Source organism: Crocuta crocuta, unplaced genomic scaffold (genome assembly GCF_008692635.1).
Source record: "Crocuta crocuta isolate KB4526 unplaced genomic scaffold, BGI_CrCroc_1.0 scaffold306, whole genome shotgun sequence".
Lineage (NCBI taxonomy): Eukaryota > Metazoa > Chordata > Mammalia > Carnivora > Hyaenidae > Crocuta > Crocuta crocuta.
The window spans coordinates 1,177,628-1,198,883 of record NW_027529630.1 but is presented as its reverse complement, the minus strand read 5'-3'; the positions used below and the strand labels follow the sequence as shown (position 1 = coordinate 1,198,883).

The 21,256-nt window shown below is 45.0% G+C and overlaps 1 protein-coding gene across 2 annotated transcripts in view; it reads left to right on the top strand.

The window, feature by feature from the left end:
• CLPB (ClpB family mitochondrial disaggregase) overlaps window positions 1–21,256 on the top strand; it is a 143,836-nt gene that overhangs the window by 96,467 nt on the left and 26,113 nt on the right. For both annotated transcript variants that reach the window (XM_077762229.1, XM_077762230.1), the window contains one exon: window positions 8,818–8,915. In XM_077762229.1, the coding sequence (XP_077618355.1) occupies window positions 8,818–8,915 (98 nt within the window). The remainder of the gene's footprint in view (window positions 1–8,817; window positions 8,916–21,256) is intronic.

The following is a 21,256-nucleotide window of genomic DNA, read 5'->3' as shown; positions in this document are numbered from 1 at the left end:
TCACTACTAACCCTGTATACTGTTCTGGCACCCAGCCCACAATTCTCCATCGTGTCCTCAGGTTGTCCTGAGGTACCCCATCAAATGTCTGATGAAGTCCACATTTGCCCTGACTGCACCTGATTGAGCAAACAAATAACCCTGATGAAGAAAGGAAATGAGGTTAGTCTGGCATGACTTGGTTTCTGTGAACCCATCTTGATGCCTGGAGATCATCACCATTTCCTTTTCTAGGCATTCACAGAGCATCCCTTTAGTAATACATCTAATTCTGGAGATGAGACATATTTATGTGCAAAGTGTGTGATCAGATAAGTGCTCTAGGAGTTTAAGGAGGAAGTGGTCTACATAGACTAGGATGGTCTGGGAAAGCTTTGGAATAAGGGAAATGGATCTGAGCTCACCACTGAAGAGAGCAGTGACAGCTCCATGTAGTCTAGTTCTCTGGTCAGTTGGAACTGAAAGCCTGGGGTGTGGGACCTAAGATGTGAGCGGAAAGAGCCCTGGACTGGAAGGCCAGCTCCCACTCTCACACTCACAGTCTCCATGACCACCTTGGGCTCCAACCTTCCATTACCCAGGCCCAGGCTTCTCCAGTCTTTATTTCCTTTTTCTTACTCAGTGCAACACCTCTGCTCTCCTTCAGCTGGTGCTGTGGTTTCTCCCCAGTTACACAGTGTGTGGCTCCCTTGTAGTGAGGGGAAGGGAATCATCATCCTCATTCCCTTGTCCACCTTCACCACACTGCTTTGTCACTGTTTCAATCCCTGTTTGTGTCCCATCAGTCTGGGTTCTGCCCAAAGGCAAGAACTGCTCTGATTCTGTGGGCACAGCACCTGGCCCAGCATCAGTTTTCAGTGGATTTTCATGGAATGGCTGGATACAGGCATTAAGCAGTAGCTCTCTGTTCCATGAACTTTAGAAACCCCCCTCTCTGAAGTTAATGGATCCCAACTAACTGGGTCCGTTGGGAAGTTAGGACTGGTAGATGACCTTCTGGGAGGCCAATTAACGTGAGTCACTATTCACCTGGTCCCCAGATGGGGAAGCCCTGAATGAGAGGAAAAGGAACCCCATTTTGTACCCTTTCTGCAAAGCTGTCTATCCCAAGCCTACCTCTAGAAACCCCCCTGCATCTTGGTTTTGGAGCATCTAAGTGCACTGGAAGGGAAGAAGAGAGATGATTTTTTTCTCTTTTTGAGTCATCAGGTTTTTGGAAGGTAGCACCATGTGGTGGAAAACCAGACATGGCTTCTTCAAAAACAACAACAACAACAAAAACTTATTATGTAAAATTTTAAACACATACAAAAATACAGTAATAAATTTCTGCTTTAAATTCCAGCTTTACTATATGTCTGCTAGGTGACCATGGGCAATTATCTCAGCTCTCTGAGCCTGTATTCTCTGAGTATTTATATGGTGAATAATTTAGACACTGTGTACAAAGGCCTTACACCCAGCAAATGCTAGCTTGTCTCTTTTCATCCTGCTCTTCTGCCAGACTCAGTTAAATCATCTGGGAAATGGGAAAAATAATACCTTTTCTACTTTCTTCAAATTGTTGTTAAGAGTGAAATACATGGAAGGAGGGCATGGCATGTAGTGAGTGCTCAGTAAAGATTGTTGGTTCCAGGACAGGCATATCTGTAGGTGCACAGATGTGTGTGTGTGTGTGTGTGTGTGTGTGTGTGTGTGTGTGTGTGTGTACATATCTTGAGAATGCTCAGTGGTATGGCTTATGAAAGAAAACAGCTCAAGATTAGATGTCAGGAACTCTGGGGCTCTTTCTGGTTCCACCCAGCCTCCTGCAGCATTTTGGACAGATCTCCTCTCTCACCTTCAGCCTCATGAATGGAGGAGAATTGGTTTGTCTCTCACCTGAGGAGCTACATACATACTAGCTGTGAGGATGAAACAGAAGGACTGCCAGGAAAGGGAAAGAGTTGGGAGGACAGCAGGAGCCCACAGATGGATGGGGAGAACATTGAAAGCTGGAGGGTGGTGGAAGCTTCTCAGAGGAGGAACTTGAAGAAGGGGTAAGATCTAGATGGTCAGGGAGACAAGGAGTGGAGTCAGGCATGAAGAATGGCCCAAGCAACAGTGTGGAGACAGGGAAAGTATGCAGCTTCTCTGAGGTGGTCAATTCTCTCTGGGAATGCTTCCTTGATGGGGAACTCACAACCAAAAAATTAAATCGCTCCACGCTGACAGACACCTCTGATTATGAGAACGCTATCCCTTATATTCAGCAAAAAACATTTACATTTTTTTTAATGTTTGTTTATTTTTGAGAGAGACAGAGACAGAGAGAGACAGTGTGAACGGGGGAAGGGCAGAGAGAACAGGAGACATAGAATTGGAAGCAGGCTCCAGGCTCTGAGCTGTCAGCACAGAGCTCGATGTGAGACTTGAACTCATGAGCCGTGAGATCATGACCTGAGTTGAAGTCAGATGCTTAACCAACTGAGCCACCCATGCACCCCAATTCAGCAAAATAACTTCTAATTGGAGATAGTAAACAGACTGTTCAAATAGTTAAAATCAGGATGAAGGTGGTAAAGGAGCTAGCAGTAAAAATGGGAGAGTGAATATAAACATTATTACAAAGAATAATGTACAGTCTTTTTTTTTCTTTTTTTTGACCCAGTCATCTGCGAGCTTTTTATTTTACTCAGTCCAAACAAAACCCTAGAGGTAGGCAAGGCAACGATCATTACCACCAGAGAAGTGAAGCAGGTGCTCTCGATCACACAGCCAAGGTGTGGTAATCCTTACCCCTGCAAGCTCCCCAACCCTGTGCTTTTTTAAAGGGCTGGGAACCAGCCTCTGTAGGGGAAGGGGTTAGTCACGGAAACTACAGTGGTGGTAGACCTAGATCACTAGAAGGCCAGTCTGGCTGAGAGAACTGTAGGGGGCGGTGGGGAGTGTGTGAGCATGTTGATATTACCAGTAATATAGCCTAACACATGTGTATAGGCCAGTTACTGTATGTGTGCATGCGTGTGTGTGTGTGTGTGTGTGTGTAAGTCCTCTTCATACTAGCATTATCTTCTTTGATATTCACAGAAGTAGGCAGAGGGCCAAGACTAGTAGTGACAAGGGAGGAGGCCTCATTCCCCACCCTAATTTTAGCCATCTCCCAAGGAAGGGCATGTGAGCCTCTCTCCAGCCACTTTGTCCCCACTTCCCACCCACAGAGCCCAGAGGGTGTTGGAGCCTGACCTGACTTAATTTTCTAGAGAGGTGTTTGGGACCAGAAAAGAGACTAGGAGCTTTGGCCTACAGGAGTCAGCAACATGGGGCACATACTTGCTGTCACAGGGCTCTTCTGAGACAAGAGGAGCAGCCATGTTTTATGTGGCTCAGAAGATAGTCCCTAGGAAGAAGTCCATTTGTTTGATAAATTTTAGGGAACTTTGTCCTGCGCCAGGCCCTGTGCTGGATAGCAAGGCTATAGCAATGGGTCAGACATAATCCCTGACTTCTAAGATCTCTCAGTCTTGGATGCAGACAGACGCTTTAATGCAGTGATCAGTAAGACAGAAGCAGAGGGCCTGTGGGAGCACAAACAATGGTACCAAACCTGGGGTGGGAAGTAAACCAGGAAGGTTTCTTGGAGAAACCTGAACCAGTCTTTAAAGAGGAACAGGTATTTGCAGGAAGACCAAGGTGGGAGTGGGGATGGAGGGAGACCTTGGGGCTCATAGGAAAAAGATCTGCCCTCGGTTTAGTAGGGGGAACCCTGTGGAGGGCCATGAGCTTGGGGCTAGGTTATAGGCACATTCAGGAGCCTGTTTCTGATGTAGTAGAGGGGAGACTCTTTGTAGGGAATTAGAAGAGCTCACTATTAAGGTATTTTTCCACTCAGAAAATCTATAATGGTGTCAGACCAAAGGCACTGTGCCAGAGAAGAGCAGTGGGCTCCCTGGATCCTGGTGGGCTCGCCTTCTCTTCTGCCAACACCATTTCCTCTGCTTTACATGATAAGACCCAAGCCAGCCACTGGTACCAACCAGGACCAGCCCATACCACCGCCCTCCTCTTCTCCCCTGGCCTATTGACAGATCCTCCAGAATCTGAAGGAATTCAAGACAAATGGTTAAGAGGATGGAGTTAATAAAATTTGAAAAATTGAGGCCTGTCACTCCACTAAACTTTTTTCAATACCACTGACAGAAACATATTTCCCCAATGAGTGACCTTCCACAGCTGTAGCAGGCAGGCACAGCCGCAGCAGTGCTGCCAGGAAGCCAGTCTGCTATTTATCAAATATTATAAGCTGGGACACACTAATCTGGAGCAGGGAGAGGAGGGGAGGGGTCCTGCACTATACTGCCTGGGGTGCTCCAGGTGTTGGCCCCAGCCCCAGACAGCCAGTGGGAGGTGACGGATGGCCTGCGATTAGCACTCCCCACCTCCATTCAGCCCTCTCACTTGCTCCCAGAGGCCTGACCCTCTAGACCAGCTGCTTGGCCTGGAGGAGCCCTGGGTGGGAGACAAGGGGAGGTCAGGCCAGGGCACGGGCCATCCTGATGCCCCCAGAGAGGGCAGGCGGGTGAGACCCAATGTGGTTATTTATTGGTGTATAATGGTTTGTGGCCGTTGGTCGTGGAGGTGAAATCGATCAGTTGTAGAAGTCAGGTTCTATCAATTATTACAGCAATTAGTCAAGTCAGAGCATCAGTGCAAGGGTGTAGGGGGCTGGGGGACTAATATTAGATGGACATTTTCTGTGGTGCCCCCACCTCAGCCTTCCTAAAGTGGGAGCAGAAGTGCTGCCCTCAGGCACCAGAACCTTGGGGAACCTGGCTAGCTACCACCTCAAGAGTGGCTGGGGTGGGCCTTCTGGGCTAGAGGTAGGCTCAACACTGCTTTAAAGGCATCCCTGTGCTGGCTGGCCCAGGTGCAGAGATGTCCTACCTGTCCCCATCCCATCCTTTATGAGAAGTGACACCACTCCTACTAGAAATTACTCAGTGGCCAATGTTTATGGCACACATTTTTCATTCTGTAAGCAAATATAGATCACTGACAGCACTTGTTTGACATAGCTAATCTCCCCTTCTGTTCTTTCTCCCACTGTCTTCCTCTCTTACCTTCTCTTCCTCTCCCCCCTCCCCTTTTCTTCCTGTTTCTCTTCTCTTCTACTCTCTGCTCCTCTTTTCTCTTTATTCTGTAGGTCTCTCCCTGATCCGTCTTTTACTCTAGTCTATATTTAGTGACAGAGCTCCCCTTGAGGCTGCCTAAGAAAGGAGGCGTTTCCACTCTGCTAAACTGTAGCTCCCTTTCAGCCCTAGCCATGGTCCCGGAACTAGGGATGGGGGCCAGTTGCCGTCTGCCACTGGTCCTCAGCCCTTGTGGAGCCCCTCAGTGTTGTGCACCAGAGAGAACAGGGATGGGCTGGGAAAGACAGACCAGATGAACAAGCCATTGGCACTCCATTCCTTCCTGGGCCCCCACAGTACTGTCTGTCCCTCCTTCAGCCCAAGTTGTAGTTGTATGGTCATCTTTCATCCTCATTAACTTCTGGAAAGCTGGAATTGTTCCTTGACACAAACTCTAGATAACACCTAATCTTAGGTGGACAGGAAGAGGAGCCTGCAGAAGAAATGGTCACAGAGATGTGAGGAGAACCTGAAAAAGTGATTTTCATAGAACTCAAAAGAGTGGCCAAGGTATCAGTTGCTACAGAGTGGTCAAGAAATACAAAAAGAAGACTTTTCATTGACTTTTCCAGTCCCCCATCATCCTACATGCAGAGCCCTGCTGATACAAAGCACCCAGTCACTGCCAATAGAATTGAAAGAATGAATTTCCAGCTGAGCCCCTAAAGACCTGCCTACTAGTTACAAAGAACACAGACACCCTCCTTACCAAGGAGCTGGCACTTGATCCTGTGAGCAGTGAAAAGCCAGGGAAGGATAGTTCAGCGGGGGTATGTCATGGCTGCCCTTTTGGGAGTGTGGAGAATTGGAGTTGAGAAAAACTGGCAATGGATTTGACTCCTGGTCCAAGCAAATAATTAGCTTTGTAACCTTGGGCTATGATTTCACTTTTCTGAGCTCTAGTTTTCATGTCTGTAGCATGGGGATTTTAATTCCTTCCTCTCAATAGTGGTTGTAAGGATAAAGTGATATAATGTACGTAAAGTACAGAGCACATAATCTGGCACACAGTAAGTGCTCAATAAATACCAGCAGCTGTTATTACCACCACTCCTAGATGTATAGCCAAGAGATGTGAAAACGCATTTATGCAAAGACTTGTATACATACTTTCATAGCAGCATTATTCCTTATAGCTAAGGGAGAAAGAGCTCAAATGTCCACTAACTGGTGAATGACTAAACAAAATGTGGCCTGTCCACAGAATGGAGTTTTATTCATCCATGAAAAGGGATGCTGCATTCCTGCTTTCATGTTGTAGCATGGATGAACCTTGAAAACATGCCAAATGAAAGAAGCCAGACAGAAAAGGCCATGTACTGTATGTTTCAATTTATATAAAATGTCAAGTATAGGCAAATCTATAGTAACAGAAGGTATAGGTTAGGGTGTCTGTGATAATGGCTATGGGCTTTCTTTTTGAGATTATGAAAATGATCTGAAATTAGTGCTGATGGTTGTATTACCCTGTAAATATATTTAAAACCACTGAATTATACACTTTAAAAGGTTGAATTTTATGGTATGTGAATTATATCTCAATAAAAATACATATTAATATTTTATATCAAATTCCTATTAGAAAATAGGAATCATGTATAAAAGTATTAATTTTTCTCATTGATAATAAGTGTCCTTGCCCTGGATCATACTTCTTGCTCTCTCCTCTACTCCCTCCTCCTCCCATACCTCTTCCTCTGCAGGGCAGACAGACAACCACATGTAAATGCTTTAGAAAGCTTACAGTTATTGGTTGATAAATTTATAGATCTTTAAGAAGTAGAGAGCTTCAGTAGGAATAGTTTTGGATCACGGAACAAATGTTTCCACAGCCTAGGATTAAGAAATTCTCAGTTTTGGTGTGCCTGGGTGGCTTAGTCAGTTAAGCGTCCAACTTCAGCTCAGGTCATGATCTTACTGTTCATGGGTTCAAGCCCCTCGTCAGGCTCTGCTGACAGCTCAGAGCCTGGAGCCTGCTTCGGATTCTGTGTTTCCCACTCCCTCTGCCCCTCCCCCACTCAAGCTCTGTCTCTCTCACAAATAAATATTTTTAAAAATTTTTTTATTTTTTATTTTTATTTTTATTTTTTAAATTTTTTTTTTATTTATTTCTATGAGAGAGAGAGAGAGAGACAGCGTGAGCAGGGGAGGGTCAGAGAGAGAGGGAGTCACAGACTGAAACAGGCTCCAGGCTCTGAGCTGGCAGTCAGCACAGAGCCCAATGCGGGGCTCGAACCCACGAACCGCGAGATCATGACCTAAGCGAAAGTTGGACGCTTAACCGACTAAGCCACCCAGGTGCCCCTTAAAAATTTTTTTAAAAAGGGAGAAGAAAGGCTGAGTTTTACAGTCCATCAGTAAAGAGTAGCAGGACATGCACCTTGAGCCAGGCCCCATACTGATGTGCATTTACCTGCGTATTTAGTGTTTCCAGCCAGCCCATTACATCCTTATGGCCAGGACTGTGTCTTAACCCTTCTTTACTTCCCGACAACACTTCCTTAGCAAGAAATGAGATAGAGGAATATTCCATTTAACACATATTTCTTGAATATCTGCAGTGTTCAAAGCACAGCTTTCTTATGTTTCGGTCTCCCTGCTTTGAGAGAAGTGCCTTTGGGGGCCAGGCCAGATCTGATTCTTCTGTGTCTCAAGCCCCACACATCCAAAGTTTGACAAATTGAATGGAATGGACAGTTTTTGAAGAGAAGAGTGAGGGTTCAGACCTAGGCTTTGAGGAGATTCTAATAATGTGGGGGTCAGAGGAGCCTTTCCTCCATATCTGCCAAGTCTTTGCACCAAGTAGACACTTTATACAGGCTCGTGAGTTGCCAGAACTTAAAAGAAAAACAAAAAGGTAGATGCATGGCCCCCAGAAAGCCCCTTCTTTGTATCATACTTCAGGTTCTTTGTCCTCCAATAACAGGAACTGATATTGAAAGAAATGCCTGCCCACATGCACATAGTCAGCAACATTTGGCATTGGTAAGGGCATCAAACCTTGGGGCTAGCATAGCCAGGTTCCTGGTAATGCCTGCTCCCTTCCGGAGGACAGAGCTAACTCTAATAGGCAGGAAATACCAAAGGTAAAAGACATGAAAGGAGAGAGAAGAGCGGAGAACAGAAAGAAGGGGGCTGTCTCACCTTTTTTTAGATTTTCTGTGCTTCAGAAAGGAACCATTACATGGTTTTATTAGTGAATATTCATCTGTATGCAAATGAGTTTGTTAATATGGGTATTTTAATGACTAGTGCATTGGTGTTAGGATATCTTAATCTATGTGTATGGTATATTTGTTAGCATATTCAGCTGTTTGTATTTGTTTTGTGTGTGTGTGTGTATAGAGCACACCTGTGTGTACATAACACATCTATGTGTGGGTAGTAGTAGTGTGGGTAGTTTGTTTCTGCATATGTATGCATGTGCATGTAGGAACCCCAATACCCTAACCTCTGTGTCAGAACTAAGAACTCTCCTGTCAGAGTAGCTTGATGTTTTTCACACCATTCTACAATCTCAGGGTTTTGTTGCTCTCTATTTCATGGGAGTTCTTTACTCTGAAATCAGGGCCCAAGTCACCTTTGAGGGAAGACTGAGGCCCCACTGATTACCCATAGAGCTTTTAACTACTTCTTTCCTTCCTGCCAGGAGCCAACCCCCTTCAGAGGAATGAAATGGGACATACTCCTTTGGATTATGCGCGAGAAGGGGAGGTGATGAAGCTTCTAAAGACTTCTGAGGCAAAGGTAAGTCTTAGAGAAAGGGAGAAGGCCTGTGGGTACTCCATGCTGCATTTAATCTTTCACTCATTAAATTATGTCTGGCTCCACACCAAAGGCCACTTATCCTTAGGTGATTATTGTCTGTTTAAATACAAATCCAGGGGGCGCCTGGGTGGATCAGTTGTTAAGCATCTGACTTCAGCTCAGATCATGATCTCACAGTTCATGAGTTCGAGTCCCACATAGGGTGAGCTTGAGCCCCACTTCAGGTGAGCTCATGCCCTGCTTCAGGTGAGCACGAGCCTTGCTTCAGGTAAATCACAAGCCCCACTTCAGTTGAGCCCCGCTTCTCTTTCTCTCTCTCCTTCTCTCCCTCTGCCCCTTCTGGGATTCTCNGGGCTAGTTTACATATGTGTGTGTGTGTGTGTATATATATATATATATATATATATATACACACACACACACACATATGTAAACTAGCCCCCAGTCTTATTAAGAATAAGAAGCTACCCCTGTCATGACCAGGCAAAGGCCTGGGCCACTTTTAGGTTCTGAGGACTAATCTTCAAATTCAGTTTTTGAGCTAACGACCTTCTGGTTCCTTTTCATAGGACCAGGGATACTTAGACAAAATCTTTAGCCCAAGTACTGTTTCCTCAGTCCTCATATTCTATAACCTCAGCAAGTAATCCTTTCCCATCATCCCTTCTTCCAGAACCGTTCCCTGATCCCTCCCCTCCATACACACTCCAGAGAGCCTGGTATAGTCTGAGCCAAAAAAATCTCCATCTTAATTTTATCTTCTCAACCAAACTTTTGAACTCCCTAAAAACGGTCAGCTTTCTGCTCCTCCCAGCCACCAAGCAATCACTCAGGAACTACTTGGCAGTCCAGGCATTAGAATCACAAATCTCAGAACTGCCAGGGACCTCAGAAATTGTCAAGTCCAGTGGTAAGGAATCTTACCAAAGCCTAAACAAATTAAGTCAGGTGAAAATAAAGATGTGGTTGAAGAAGAAGTGGACCAGAGTCACACCCAACTGGCCTAGCCCTTCTCTGCTGAGCAGCCTCTGGGGAGGCTCTGCTGTGAACAGACGTTTTAAGTCTCTGCAGCCTAAATCAATGGACTCGTTTTACTCCTGGAAAAACTGGAGCCCAGGGATGTGACGTGACTTTGGTCCCAGAGTGAGTTAGTGTCAAACCTAAACTAATAGACTTGAATACGAGGTCAGGTAATAGGTTCAGTCGTAGGACTGGAACTAGAAGACTTAGTGTCAGTCTGGTGTTCTGTCCAGCATCATGGAGGCTCTGTTGGCATACTGGCTGATGTAACTTAAAATGATTCAGTGTGACAGGTCCCACCTAGTGGCAGATATTCTCTGTGTCTTGAGTAAGAGCACTGAGGTCATTGGACTGAAACAGACAAAATATGGGTTGTGATCCCAACTCTACTACTCACTAACTGGGTGATGTTGGGCTAGCACTTGCTTTCATTGAAGCTCAGTTTATGTCTGTAAAATGAAGACATTGGACAAAATGGTTTCTAAGGTTCCATTCTTTATATAGTTGTGTACGTGTCAAGATAACCCAGATTATGTTGTAACAACCCAGAATTTCAATGGTGTAAAACTATTAAAGATTTGTTTTTGACCTCATGCGGCCTATCCATCTTGGGTCAACAGTGGGGGCTCTGTCATAGGCCCACAGAGACCAGACTGGCATTGCAGCCACCCTCTGGGATGCTGCATGTTGCTTGCCAGAAGGAAAAGAATGCTCTGGAGGGTCTTGGATCTGCAGTTAAATGCTCAGTCTAGAAGTAGACCCTTTACTTCCACTCACAACTCACTGGACAGAACTAGTCCCTTGTTCCCACCTAATTACAAGGGGCCGAGGAGAGTAATCCTACCATGTGGCTACAAGGGGGCGACTAGAAATATCTGGCAACCAGCATTAACCATACAGTTTGTCTCCCTGGGAGTCTTAATAACTACCTTGCTGTAGTTTCCTCCAGAGAAGGAGAGGTAGGTAGGAAGGGAGATGGACTTTCACAGCACATCCTGAGGGGTGCTTGGGACTAGCAAGGGTGAAAATTCCTAGAGAGCAAGTACTTCCCTCCTCTCTGTTCAGATTTTCCATCCATAGGAACAGCCCTAGAGGTAGAGTCAGTTTGCCCAAGTGCCTTAAGGATATCCCGAAATGTGTTTCACGTAACCTCAGACTGCACTCCTGTCATCCCTCTCAGGCACAATAGTGCTCCCATGGGAGCACACCCTAGACTTGGCCAAGAGAACCTGTGGTGTGTCAGGTGGTCTGACATAAGGCAGGTCTCTTAGTGCCAGCCTAGGTGGAGGGGTTAGAGCTGCTGAGGGATCCTTAACAAAATTTGCCTGCTTAAGAAGTAGCTTGATGTTGGCCGTGTTAGTACAAGGCTAGGGTCTGAACGAATAAATGGTGGTCGTGTTCCTCTGTTCCAGTCAGACCCTTCTGGACGACAGAGGACAATCGCAGACACGTCCTTCTGAGTAGACATGGAGCTCTTAGAATCTGTGCAGAGTAGGACAGCTAAGGGGAAAGAGGAACTGTGCCAGAGAAAAAGCCAAAGGCAGGAGGGACATCTGGCCCAGAGAAGAGAGACCACATGTAGGCACAGGAATGGTTGTGAGGGTAGGGGGTGGGGGTGGGGGGTTACATTCAGTGGCAGAGCTGGGACAGAGCCAGGCCCGGTGGCCTCTATCGGGAGGAGCTCCCTAACGGAGCCATCACGCAGTGTGTGGAGCTGCCTTTAGAGGCTGGAAGACCACGTAGAGACAGCCTGAGGTCCTTTAGCCTCTCCATGGATGACTGTTTCCCTGTCGTCATCTCTCTGTATGTCATGCTTTCATCTGGTCTGGAATGTCCCAACTGTCCACTGAGCATCTCTCTTTGATTGCTCTACTGTCCTGCCACCCCTCAGTTCTCCTTGGGTATCAGCATTGTCTTTCTCTCAGTTGCCCAGTATCTATTTTGTCATCTTTTCTTTCTGCTGTTTTTTTTTCTTTAAGCTGAAAACAAAACAAAACAAACCTACCTCTTCAAAATCATCAGACAGAGTTTTGTGGGAAAAACACTGCTTTAGACCTGGTTCTATCCCACTGTGCCAGTAAGTAAGCAGCAGCTGCTCCTCTCTGAGTTCATCCTCTGTCCATATCCTAATGACTCAGGCCTGGAGGGTGCTGAGGCTGAGACCTCATTTGCTGGCTCTTTGTCTAGACGTGGGTGACTGCCACTCTGATCTTATCTCACTCCTTCTATGCATCCAGCATCCCCTGCTTTCCAGCTCAGCCTTCTCCACCTTCCCTATGACTATAGTCAAACATCTGCTCATTATGGAAAGCGTATAAGTATAAAAGTCATATGTCTCATTATAGAATATTTGGAAAGTAAATTGAATTTAGTACATATTCATGAATGTCTGTGTGCCAGGCCCTGGGCTAGGTAAGAAGACAGATGGGTGAAGCACTCAAAGAACTTACCATCTGATGAGGAGACAGACAGGTAAACCATGAAGGTGAACCAGGGAAGCCCAGGGACTGTGGGAATCCAGAGGTGGCTTCAGATCCTGCCTGGGGAGATCAAGGCAGTCTCACTGGAGAACAGCGCAACTGAGCTGAATTTCAATTAACATTCTTGCCCTATTGTCTATATGTAATCACTATTAATATTTTTAATTATAATAATAGTAGGTACCTCTTATTAAGTGCATCTAGGTACTATGCCAGGTGCTTTCTCTGTATTTTTTATAATCCTGTAACAAATCCTTGAAGCAGCTCTTATTACCTCCATTTTATAGATGGGAAAACTGAAGCTGAAAGAAAGAAAGCAGATACTTAACAGAAAATCAAGTTGTTAAAAGTAACTATTGGGATATGAATCAGAGGATTTTCTTTCATGATACTATATTTGCCTTTTCTGAACCTTATCTGTATATATATGTATATAGATGGCCTTTTTTTTTTTAACCTGGTTGATAGCCTACTGTACATACAGGTGTCTCAGACTTGCAGCCATGTTTTATTTTACCAATCCAAGAATTTATTGCAAATGTGACCCCATAAGGGTTGGGAGTGTGGATTCCCCCCAACTCGCTATTATATTATATGCTAGCCTAACAGACATTTATATTTCCTACTTGGCCCTAAAGGTGTTTGAGTTATGATCCTAGTTCCATATTTAGAATTTGCTTTTTTTCACTTAATTTTTTTTAAGTAATCTCTATACCCAACATAGGGCTTGAACTCAAAACCCTGAGATCAAGAGTCACATGCTCCTCTGACTATGCCAGCCGTGTGCCCTGCTTAATATTATTTCTTGATAATTTTCCCATTTTCAAGTTATCCATAAGCCTAATTCTTAATTTCATTCTGCCTTTTAAAATGTGTCATTTATCTAAGAATCTCTGTCACCTTTTTTTTTTTAAGTTTATGTCTTTATTTTGAGAGAGAGTGTGAGTAGGGAAGGAGCAGAGAGAGAGGACAGAGAGAATCCCAAGCAGACTCTGTGCCAACAGCATGGGCTTGGGCTGTGAGATATGACCTGAGCTGAAGTCAGAAGTTGGATCCTTAACCCACTTAGCCACCCATGCGGCCCCAAAGAATCTCTGTCACCTTAAGTAGCCTACATGATTTTCTCCTTGCTGCTGGTTTGCTCAGTTTCTCCGCTTTCTCTGTGCAGAAGCTTTCTTGGGCTCCCTAAGAAGATTCTCAGAGGTGGATGAACCCCAGCTCCTGTCCTCTGAGCTGGCCATCTGGAAGAGGAGGACAGGAGAGAGGCAGGTGCCCTTAGCTCTGATACCCACAGACTGATTTGTACATTAGGAGAGGTCCACAGAGAGTTTGTGGGGGCTCCAAGAAAGCATGGATCACCTTCAGGCAGAATGAGCAGGGCAGGCTTCATAGAGAAGGTAGTTGTGATCTCACTTTGAAGGGTTTCGTTACATGGAGAGTTTAATACTTAAAGCTTAGACGATTTTCATGTTTTAACTAAGAGACGAAGGAGAGAGGTAGAAATATATCTCTGTGCACACGATGGCAGATAAAACAAAAATATGGGGAGCTATTCCATGATGAATATTCAGCTGAGGGGGACGTACTGGTGCCAGCCCGCATCTCCACTCCCAGATCCTCATTCCACCGAGACTCACGAGGAATTTATTGCTCATTTTAATCACACCCAGAGAATGAATTGGCAGGAATATTAGGCAGATAGGCCTATCATATATATTTTATTTGCATATCCCAGTGACAGAATCACAAGCACATTTCTTGTATCTATATTTTTTCATTTGCTTCAGGGGTAGCTGGGGATGCAGTGCTCCCCTAGGCCTGCATTCTGGGCTGCAAACCTGGGTGCTAAGGAAAGCCCTCTCAGAGAGAAGGAAGGGGTGAAGTACACAGGAGAGTAAGAGGGGTATCTTACTCCTGTCGTAGGATGAAGTGACACCCTTTCCCCACTTTGCCCAGCTTGTTCCCTGCTGCATCTCATTTCAAGTGCCAACATGCCCCATGCCTGGCCCTGTGCCTGGTCCTACAGGGATGAGAGTACTGTCTGACCTTCATTGCAGGTTTACAGTGGGCCAGACACAGAACTGTATGCTTTATGGGGACAATCTTTTGCTTTCTCTTTTTTTTGTTTTTAACTTTTAAAAAACTTTTTATTGAAATATACTTGTATAAGGTGCACATATCTTAAGTATATAGCTCACTGTATTTTCACAAGGTAAACACATCTGATCAAGGAGCAGACCATTATAGACACTCAGAAACCTACCTTATACTTCCTCCAGTCACTGCCCATCCCCCAGGGGTAAGCATTATCCTGATTTATTTTAATTTTATTTTTACACAATGTCAAAAATAGTGCAATGAATTCTGTAAACTCTTCACCCACATTACTAATTGTTAACATTTTATCACATTTGCTTTATTATTATATATAGAGAGAGAGACAGAGAGAGAGATGTAATTCTTTCTGAACTGTTTAAGAGTAAGTTACACACACGATGCCTCTTTATCCCTAAATACTTGCATTTCCTAAAAGGACATTTTCTTACCTCAGTACAGTGCTCAAAAGCAGGGCATTAATATTGATATTAACTAATCTATGGACGTTATTCACACTTCATCAGTTTTTTCCAATGATTATCTTTATAAGAAAAGAAAATTCTAGATCCCAAATTAGATTACTTTCATATCTCTTTAGTAGTCTCCTTTAATCTGGAATGGTTCCTCAATCTTTCCTTGTCTGTCATAACCTTGACTTTTAATGGGTACAAGCTGAGTATTTTGTAAACTGTCCCTCAGTTTGGGTTTGTCTGAGGATGTTTCCTTATGATTACATTCAGATTATGCATTTCTGGCAAAAACACCTTTTGGTGTTTATTTCAATAAAATCATTAGTTAGCCCCTGCTAAAAGTAGGAATAGGAGATCTGTGTTTTAAGTCTTATCTCCCTAAATAAACTCTGAACTCCCTAAGGCAGGGAACAAGTCTTATCTCCAGGGTATAAAGTGCAAAGTCTGGAGTCAGACTGCAAAGGTTAGCATTCTGTCTCTATTACTTGTTACCAGTGGACCCATGCTTTAATTTACTTCATCTCTGTACAGAGGAGGAGGAGATACACTGAACTTCTTATGGCCAGGAGGATTAGAACAGCTGGTCTCTCTTGGGGCGCCTGGGTGGCTCAGTTGGTTAAGCGTCTGACTTCAGCTCATGTCATGATCTCATGGTTCATGGGTTCGAGCCCCACATCGGACTTTGTGCTGACAGCTCAGAGCCTGGAGCCTGCTTCGGATTCTGTGTCTCCCTTTCTCTCTGCCCTTCCCCCACTCATGCTCTGTTTCTCTCTGTCTCAGTAATAAATAAAAATAAAATAAATTTAAAAATTTTTTTTAAAAGTTAAAAAAATAACAGCTGGTCTCCAGTCAGGTGAGACTCAGCAATAGTTGCTAAAGCTAGTGAGTGGGAATTTGAGGGGTAACAGGATTATTTACATAGGCTAAGATCCTCACCTCACAGGATACTTATTAATTACAAGGGGTAAAATTATAGTGGAAAAACATGGCATAGACTACCTTAACCCAGTGATCAAAGTCAACATCACCAGTTAAAGGGTAATCAACATCCTGTGCCTCCTGATATAATGCACTAAGAAGAACACAACTCATCTTCTCACTTGAGCCAATCCTGCCCCTCTTAACCTTCTCTCACCAGTCTTTGGGTCAACCCATCTATTTGCAGGGTGACCTGATCTGATCTGCATATCAAAACATCACTTTGGCAGCAAGGAGGATGGGCTGGAAGAGAAAAGAATGGAATCCAGGATAACATAATGGTCACAATGTGATGGAACTGACCCCTGCTATGTGCCCTAACTTCCTCCACAGGGATATATACTTTATGAGCTAGTTCAAGAGATTTTCAGGTCCCTTAGGTGCCTCTCTCATCCCACAGGCCCCTTTGTTGGACCTCCTGGGCTCCTCTTACCATCATTCCCCCACTCAACATTCTTTCCATCATGCCCCAACCACAGTTCATCTGTTGCCCTCAGTCCCTTTGGTGATTTCCCTACCAAGTCCTCTCTGTCATTGTAGCTTCAGAGCATGAGAGAAGCCCTGTGATGCTAGTTGGGATCAGAGTCAGAAACATGGGGCATACCTGAGTATACCTAGGAGCAGCCTATGTAGGCTCTGTGGCCCTGACCTCCCATGAGAGGCAAATTGTAGCTTGGCCTTTCTTCTGTTCCTTCCTCCATTAAGTGTCGCATTCTTGCCTAGAGTCTCATTCTGCTTACTCACCACTCCCACACCCGCCTCAGCTGCCCTTTCAGTGAACACATTGCCAGTTTCATTGCCAGATCTGTTCTTTGATGGACCCAATAATAGGAGTGCCTGACATACCCCTTCTCTCTGTAACCCTCCCCCAAAGAACCACTCATCCCAGCTATCCACTGCTGAGTGAGTCCAGCTAGGCTTCACCCCAGCCTACCAAGCCCTTTCCTGTAAATGTACTTATAGCCAGGAGGGGTGCCATATTAAATCAAGAATGATAGAAACCAGTGGCCATGATTATCCAGTCAAGATGCAGCATGGGGAGCTGGTTGCTGCCAGCTCCAGGTGAAGACTTCTGAAGCTAATTGCATATGGCTTTTATTAAGATGATCACTCCCCCACTTCTGCTCTTGTGGGTGGTTTCTTCCTAGTGCTCTCGACCCAGTACCCTCTGCTTCTAAGGGCTGGGTCACCAGCCCTATCTTCTCCTCTAGTGGATCTGTGTCAAAGCAAGGCCTTGACCTCAGTCCCTATAGGCTTCCTCTCCATCTCTCGAAAAGCCAGAAATAGTAGTAGCCTACATTTATGGAGCCCTTACCAAGTACCTTCTTCCACCTTTCTCTCCTTCCCCAAATAGAATATATACAGACCAAATATTTTCCTTTCCTAGGTTCTTTCACAAGCCTAGGCTCATAGCTGATGCCTTAAAAAGCCATTCATGCAGGGGTACCTGGCAAGCTCAGTTGGTCAAACATGTGATTCTTGATCCCAGACTTGTGAGTTCCAGCCCCATGTTGGAAGTATAGATTACTTAAAAATAATAAAATAAAATCTTCAAAAAAAGCCACTCTTTTATTTAGCACATTTTTTAAAAAATACAAACTCTGTGCTAAGCATTAGGAAAAGAGCATGAAGCAGTAAACTTTAATCTGGTTTAATCCCAGCGTCCTATATGTTTTCATCAAAAAGTCTGATCCATTTTCAGAAGTTTTTCTGAGTAGATATTGACGGCTTCAGGCTCAGGGAGAATCAGGATGTGCCCTGATTTAGGCCACAGGTTGGATCTTTCCCAGGACCATCTACAGAGCTCCTGAGAAACCAGCCAGATCACAGTATAACCCTTTCCCTATACTCACCCCCCATAAAAGCCAAGGACCCTTTACCCTTGCCCAAGAAAATAACAGGAATACTAAACTCGTGACATCGAAGACAAGTTATGGGAGTAGAAATGTTTCCCTGGAGAAGACTTAGGGAGACCACAGTGGTCCTACCCAAACCAGCAAAGTAGCAAGAAAAGTCATGTTTGCCTGTGACAAATGAAAAAGATATGTTCTGTGAGGCCCCACATATCAGTGCAGGGAAGGTACCTAGAGGCTGAATTCTCCACCACATAAGGAAAACTGACAGGCAGAGATGAACTGCCTTCTGCAGTTGGAAGTATCCCCAGAACCCAGTTGATGTTGAGACTGTACCCTAAAGACCTAGGCTTCCTGAGGAAGGAGACTCAAGAGCCATTTCTGGGGTAATGGGGGCATAAGTGGACTAGGCTCCTAGCTTCTGCTTTAGCCAGAACAACTCTTCATCTGTGGAGCCCATACAGGTTAAATTAATTAAAAAGGTTCCAATGTCTCCACCCCACCTCCAGAAAAGCACTGGGTTAAATAGTTATCAAAATGCAGTGAAGGAGAGAAATAACATTTATCAAAGGCCTTCTAAGGGCCAGCTACTGTGTTCTCCACTTGAGTTTCTTACACGACCACTTCTGCCTGTATGTTTGCTATGTGCCAGAGACTCTGCTGAGTTCTTTGTGTATGTTATCTCACCTAATTCTCACCAGCATCCTGCCAGGACCCTGCAAGGTGGGTGTGAGTCACTGTCTCCGTGTTGGAGATGAGGAAATGAAAATTCTGGGAGTTGAATTAACTTGCCCAAGGTCAACTAGCTAGTAAGTGAATGAAGCAAGGTTTGAATTCAGGTCTGCCTGAAACAAAGCTGCTTATTTCTGCCACACAGCTTCACTATGAGCCAGAAGAGGAGCCAAACTTCAGGTGGGGACAACTGTAAGAATTAAAGGAGACACTGTTTATAGAGTGCAGTGCCTTTGTGTAGTGCCTGGCACTCAGCACCTGCTCTACAACCAGTAGTAACCTCATTCAGTTGGCAATATGTATTGACTCCTTCTGTGAGCCAGGCCCTTGCTATGTGATGGAGCTCTTGAGGTGAATAAGACATGATCTTTGTCACCAAGGACCTCATGGTTGAGTAAGGAGAGACAAACAGGCGGTTAAATAAGTACACTGGAGGTCCCAGGGGCAGGCATGAAGCCCTACGATAGGCTCTTTAGACAGTGTGGTATTTAGGTTGAGATCGCCAGGGCACTTGTAGATGGAAATACAGAAGACTTTTGTGGTGAGGGAACAGTATGAGCAAAGGCCCAGAGGCAGGAATGCTCTGAGACCCATCTCTGAGGGGAAGTAAGGTTTCCTTACTCAACAAACCCTCAGCAGTCAGCTTCCATTGCCTCAAGCCGCTTTTGTAACCTGCCTGACTGCAAGCGGGCCAGGCCACTAGCCAGTGCAGCACCAGGCAGTATGTGTGCATGTCACCATCAGAGCCCTCCAGCCCAGTGGACCCAAGTGCTGAGAGAGGCTGGGTGGGCAGGGAGGAGGAGGAGGCAGATATATGGTGGAGTCGTCAGAGCCAGGTGATGTATGTGGTGCCTGAGGGAGCTGCACAGTGACACTCTGGATTCCAACCGGCAAGCGTCGCTCCACTGGGATTGGCGCCGAATTATTGCTCCATATGAAACCCAGGACTGATGGGAGCTTTCAGTTACAGACTGATAGCAACAGCCAAAATTGGATTGTTTGCTATTTATTTTTTTTAACTTCTGTCAAGGTCACTACTGTAACAGGAAAACACTGCCCAAGCAGCAGGTATTTTTCATCCACTCTGCCTGCAAGAACAATCTGTAGCCACAACTTTTGTGACAGGGCCTTTCCTTGGCAGCTTTCTCTCTAGAAAGCTGTCAGTGTTACAGGTCTTAGGGGAAGGGAGCCTCCTGAAGATCCAGGTCTTTCTGTCCACTCCAGGACCTGCTTCCTTCCCCCGTCCACCCTGCTCCATGAGCACTTGATCGTCACACCTGCACACTCACCCTCCCTGCCTGGCCTCCAGGTAGTTCTCCATCTCCTGCCTAGCCCAGTACTCCAGCTTCTTCAAGCCTCCAGTCACCCAGAAGACTCCCCAAAATGTTCTGGGCTTTGTGTATCCTTCCTTCTTTGCCTCCCTGTGTAGCTGTTGTGAATTCTTTGCTTTTATCTGTCATCAAATGCACTTTTGAAAACATTCACCAGCTGCCTCCACTGTGCCAGGACTCATGTGGTGAGTAAAAGACAGTGCTTGCCCTCAGGCAGTTCATAAATCAATTTAGAGGACAGATTCACAAACATGCAACAAATTTGTTTTCAATAGCTTAATGTTTTTTTGTATTTTCTGTGTTTGTTTTTTAGTGATAGGTACAAGTAAGAATTAGGCACACATGCTTTGGAGGAAAATGGTCAATAACTGCCTGAGAAGTATTTGTATACAGGCCCTGCCTCACTTCTCTCCTAACTTAGAGCTCCCTGAGTACAAGGCCTGGCTCTCCTTTCTTCCCTGCAGTGTAATCATACTCAGGCCTCCTCCTTCTGTCTTCCCTGAAGTGGACCAAGCCCAGGGCCAGACACGTACCAGGCACTCAGCAGTGACTAGAATCCCAGTCTCCCTCCCCACCCTACTTTTTCCATCATGGCATGCACAGGACAAAACAGACAATAATTACTGAATAACTGTGTTTAATTGAAATGCAGTATCGTGGAAGTGGAGGGTGTTCATACCTCTGGCTTAAAAAACAAAAAATTTTGGGGGGTACCTGGCTGGCTCAGTCAGTGGAGCATGTGACTCTTGATCTCAAGGTCATGAGTTCAAGCCCCACATTGGATGTAGAACTCACTTTAAAAAAAAAAAAAGGAAAAGACAGGGCACCTGAGTGGCTCAGTCAGTTAAGCATCTGACTCCTGATTTCGGTTCAGGTCATGATCTCATGGTTCGTGGGTTTGAGCCCTGCATCAGGCTCTGTGCTGACAGCTTGCTTGGGATTCTCGGTCTCCCTCTCTCTCTGCCCTTCCCCTACTCACACTCTCACTCTCTCAAAAATAAACAAACATTAAAAAAAAAAAAGAGTAAAACCAGAAAAGTTTTCAAGAGGCCAAGTGGAAAGGGGAAGAACCTATTTTTATTAAGCGCTTAAAACTGAATGCCAGCCATGATGTTAGGCACATTATATATATCATTATATTTAATCCCCAATTTACAGATGAAAAAACGGGGAGTAACTTGCTCCAGATGATAGGCATGTCTTATAAATGATAAAGCTAGGATTCAAACCAAGGTCTTCTGTCAGACTTCAGAGTCAAGGGTTAATCTACTAGTAGTGCTTATTTTACTAGCAGGATGAGCCAGGACTCCTGAGCAATGGCCACCTGAGGTAAAGAGAAGGAGGTGAGGGCTAGGACAA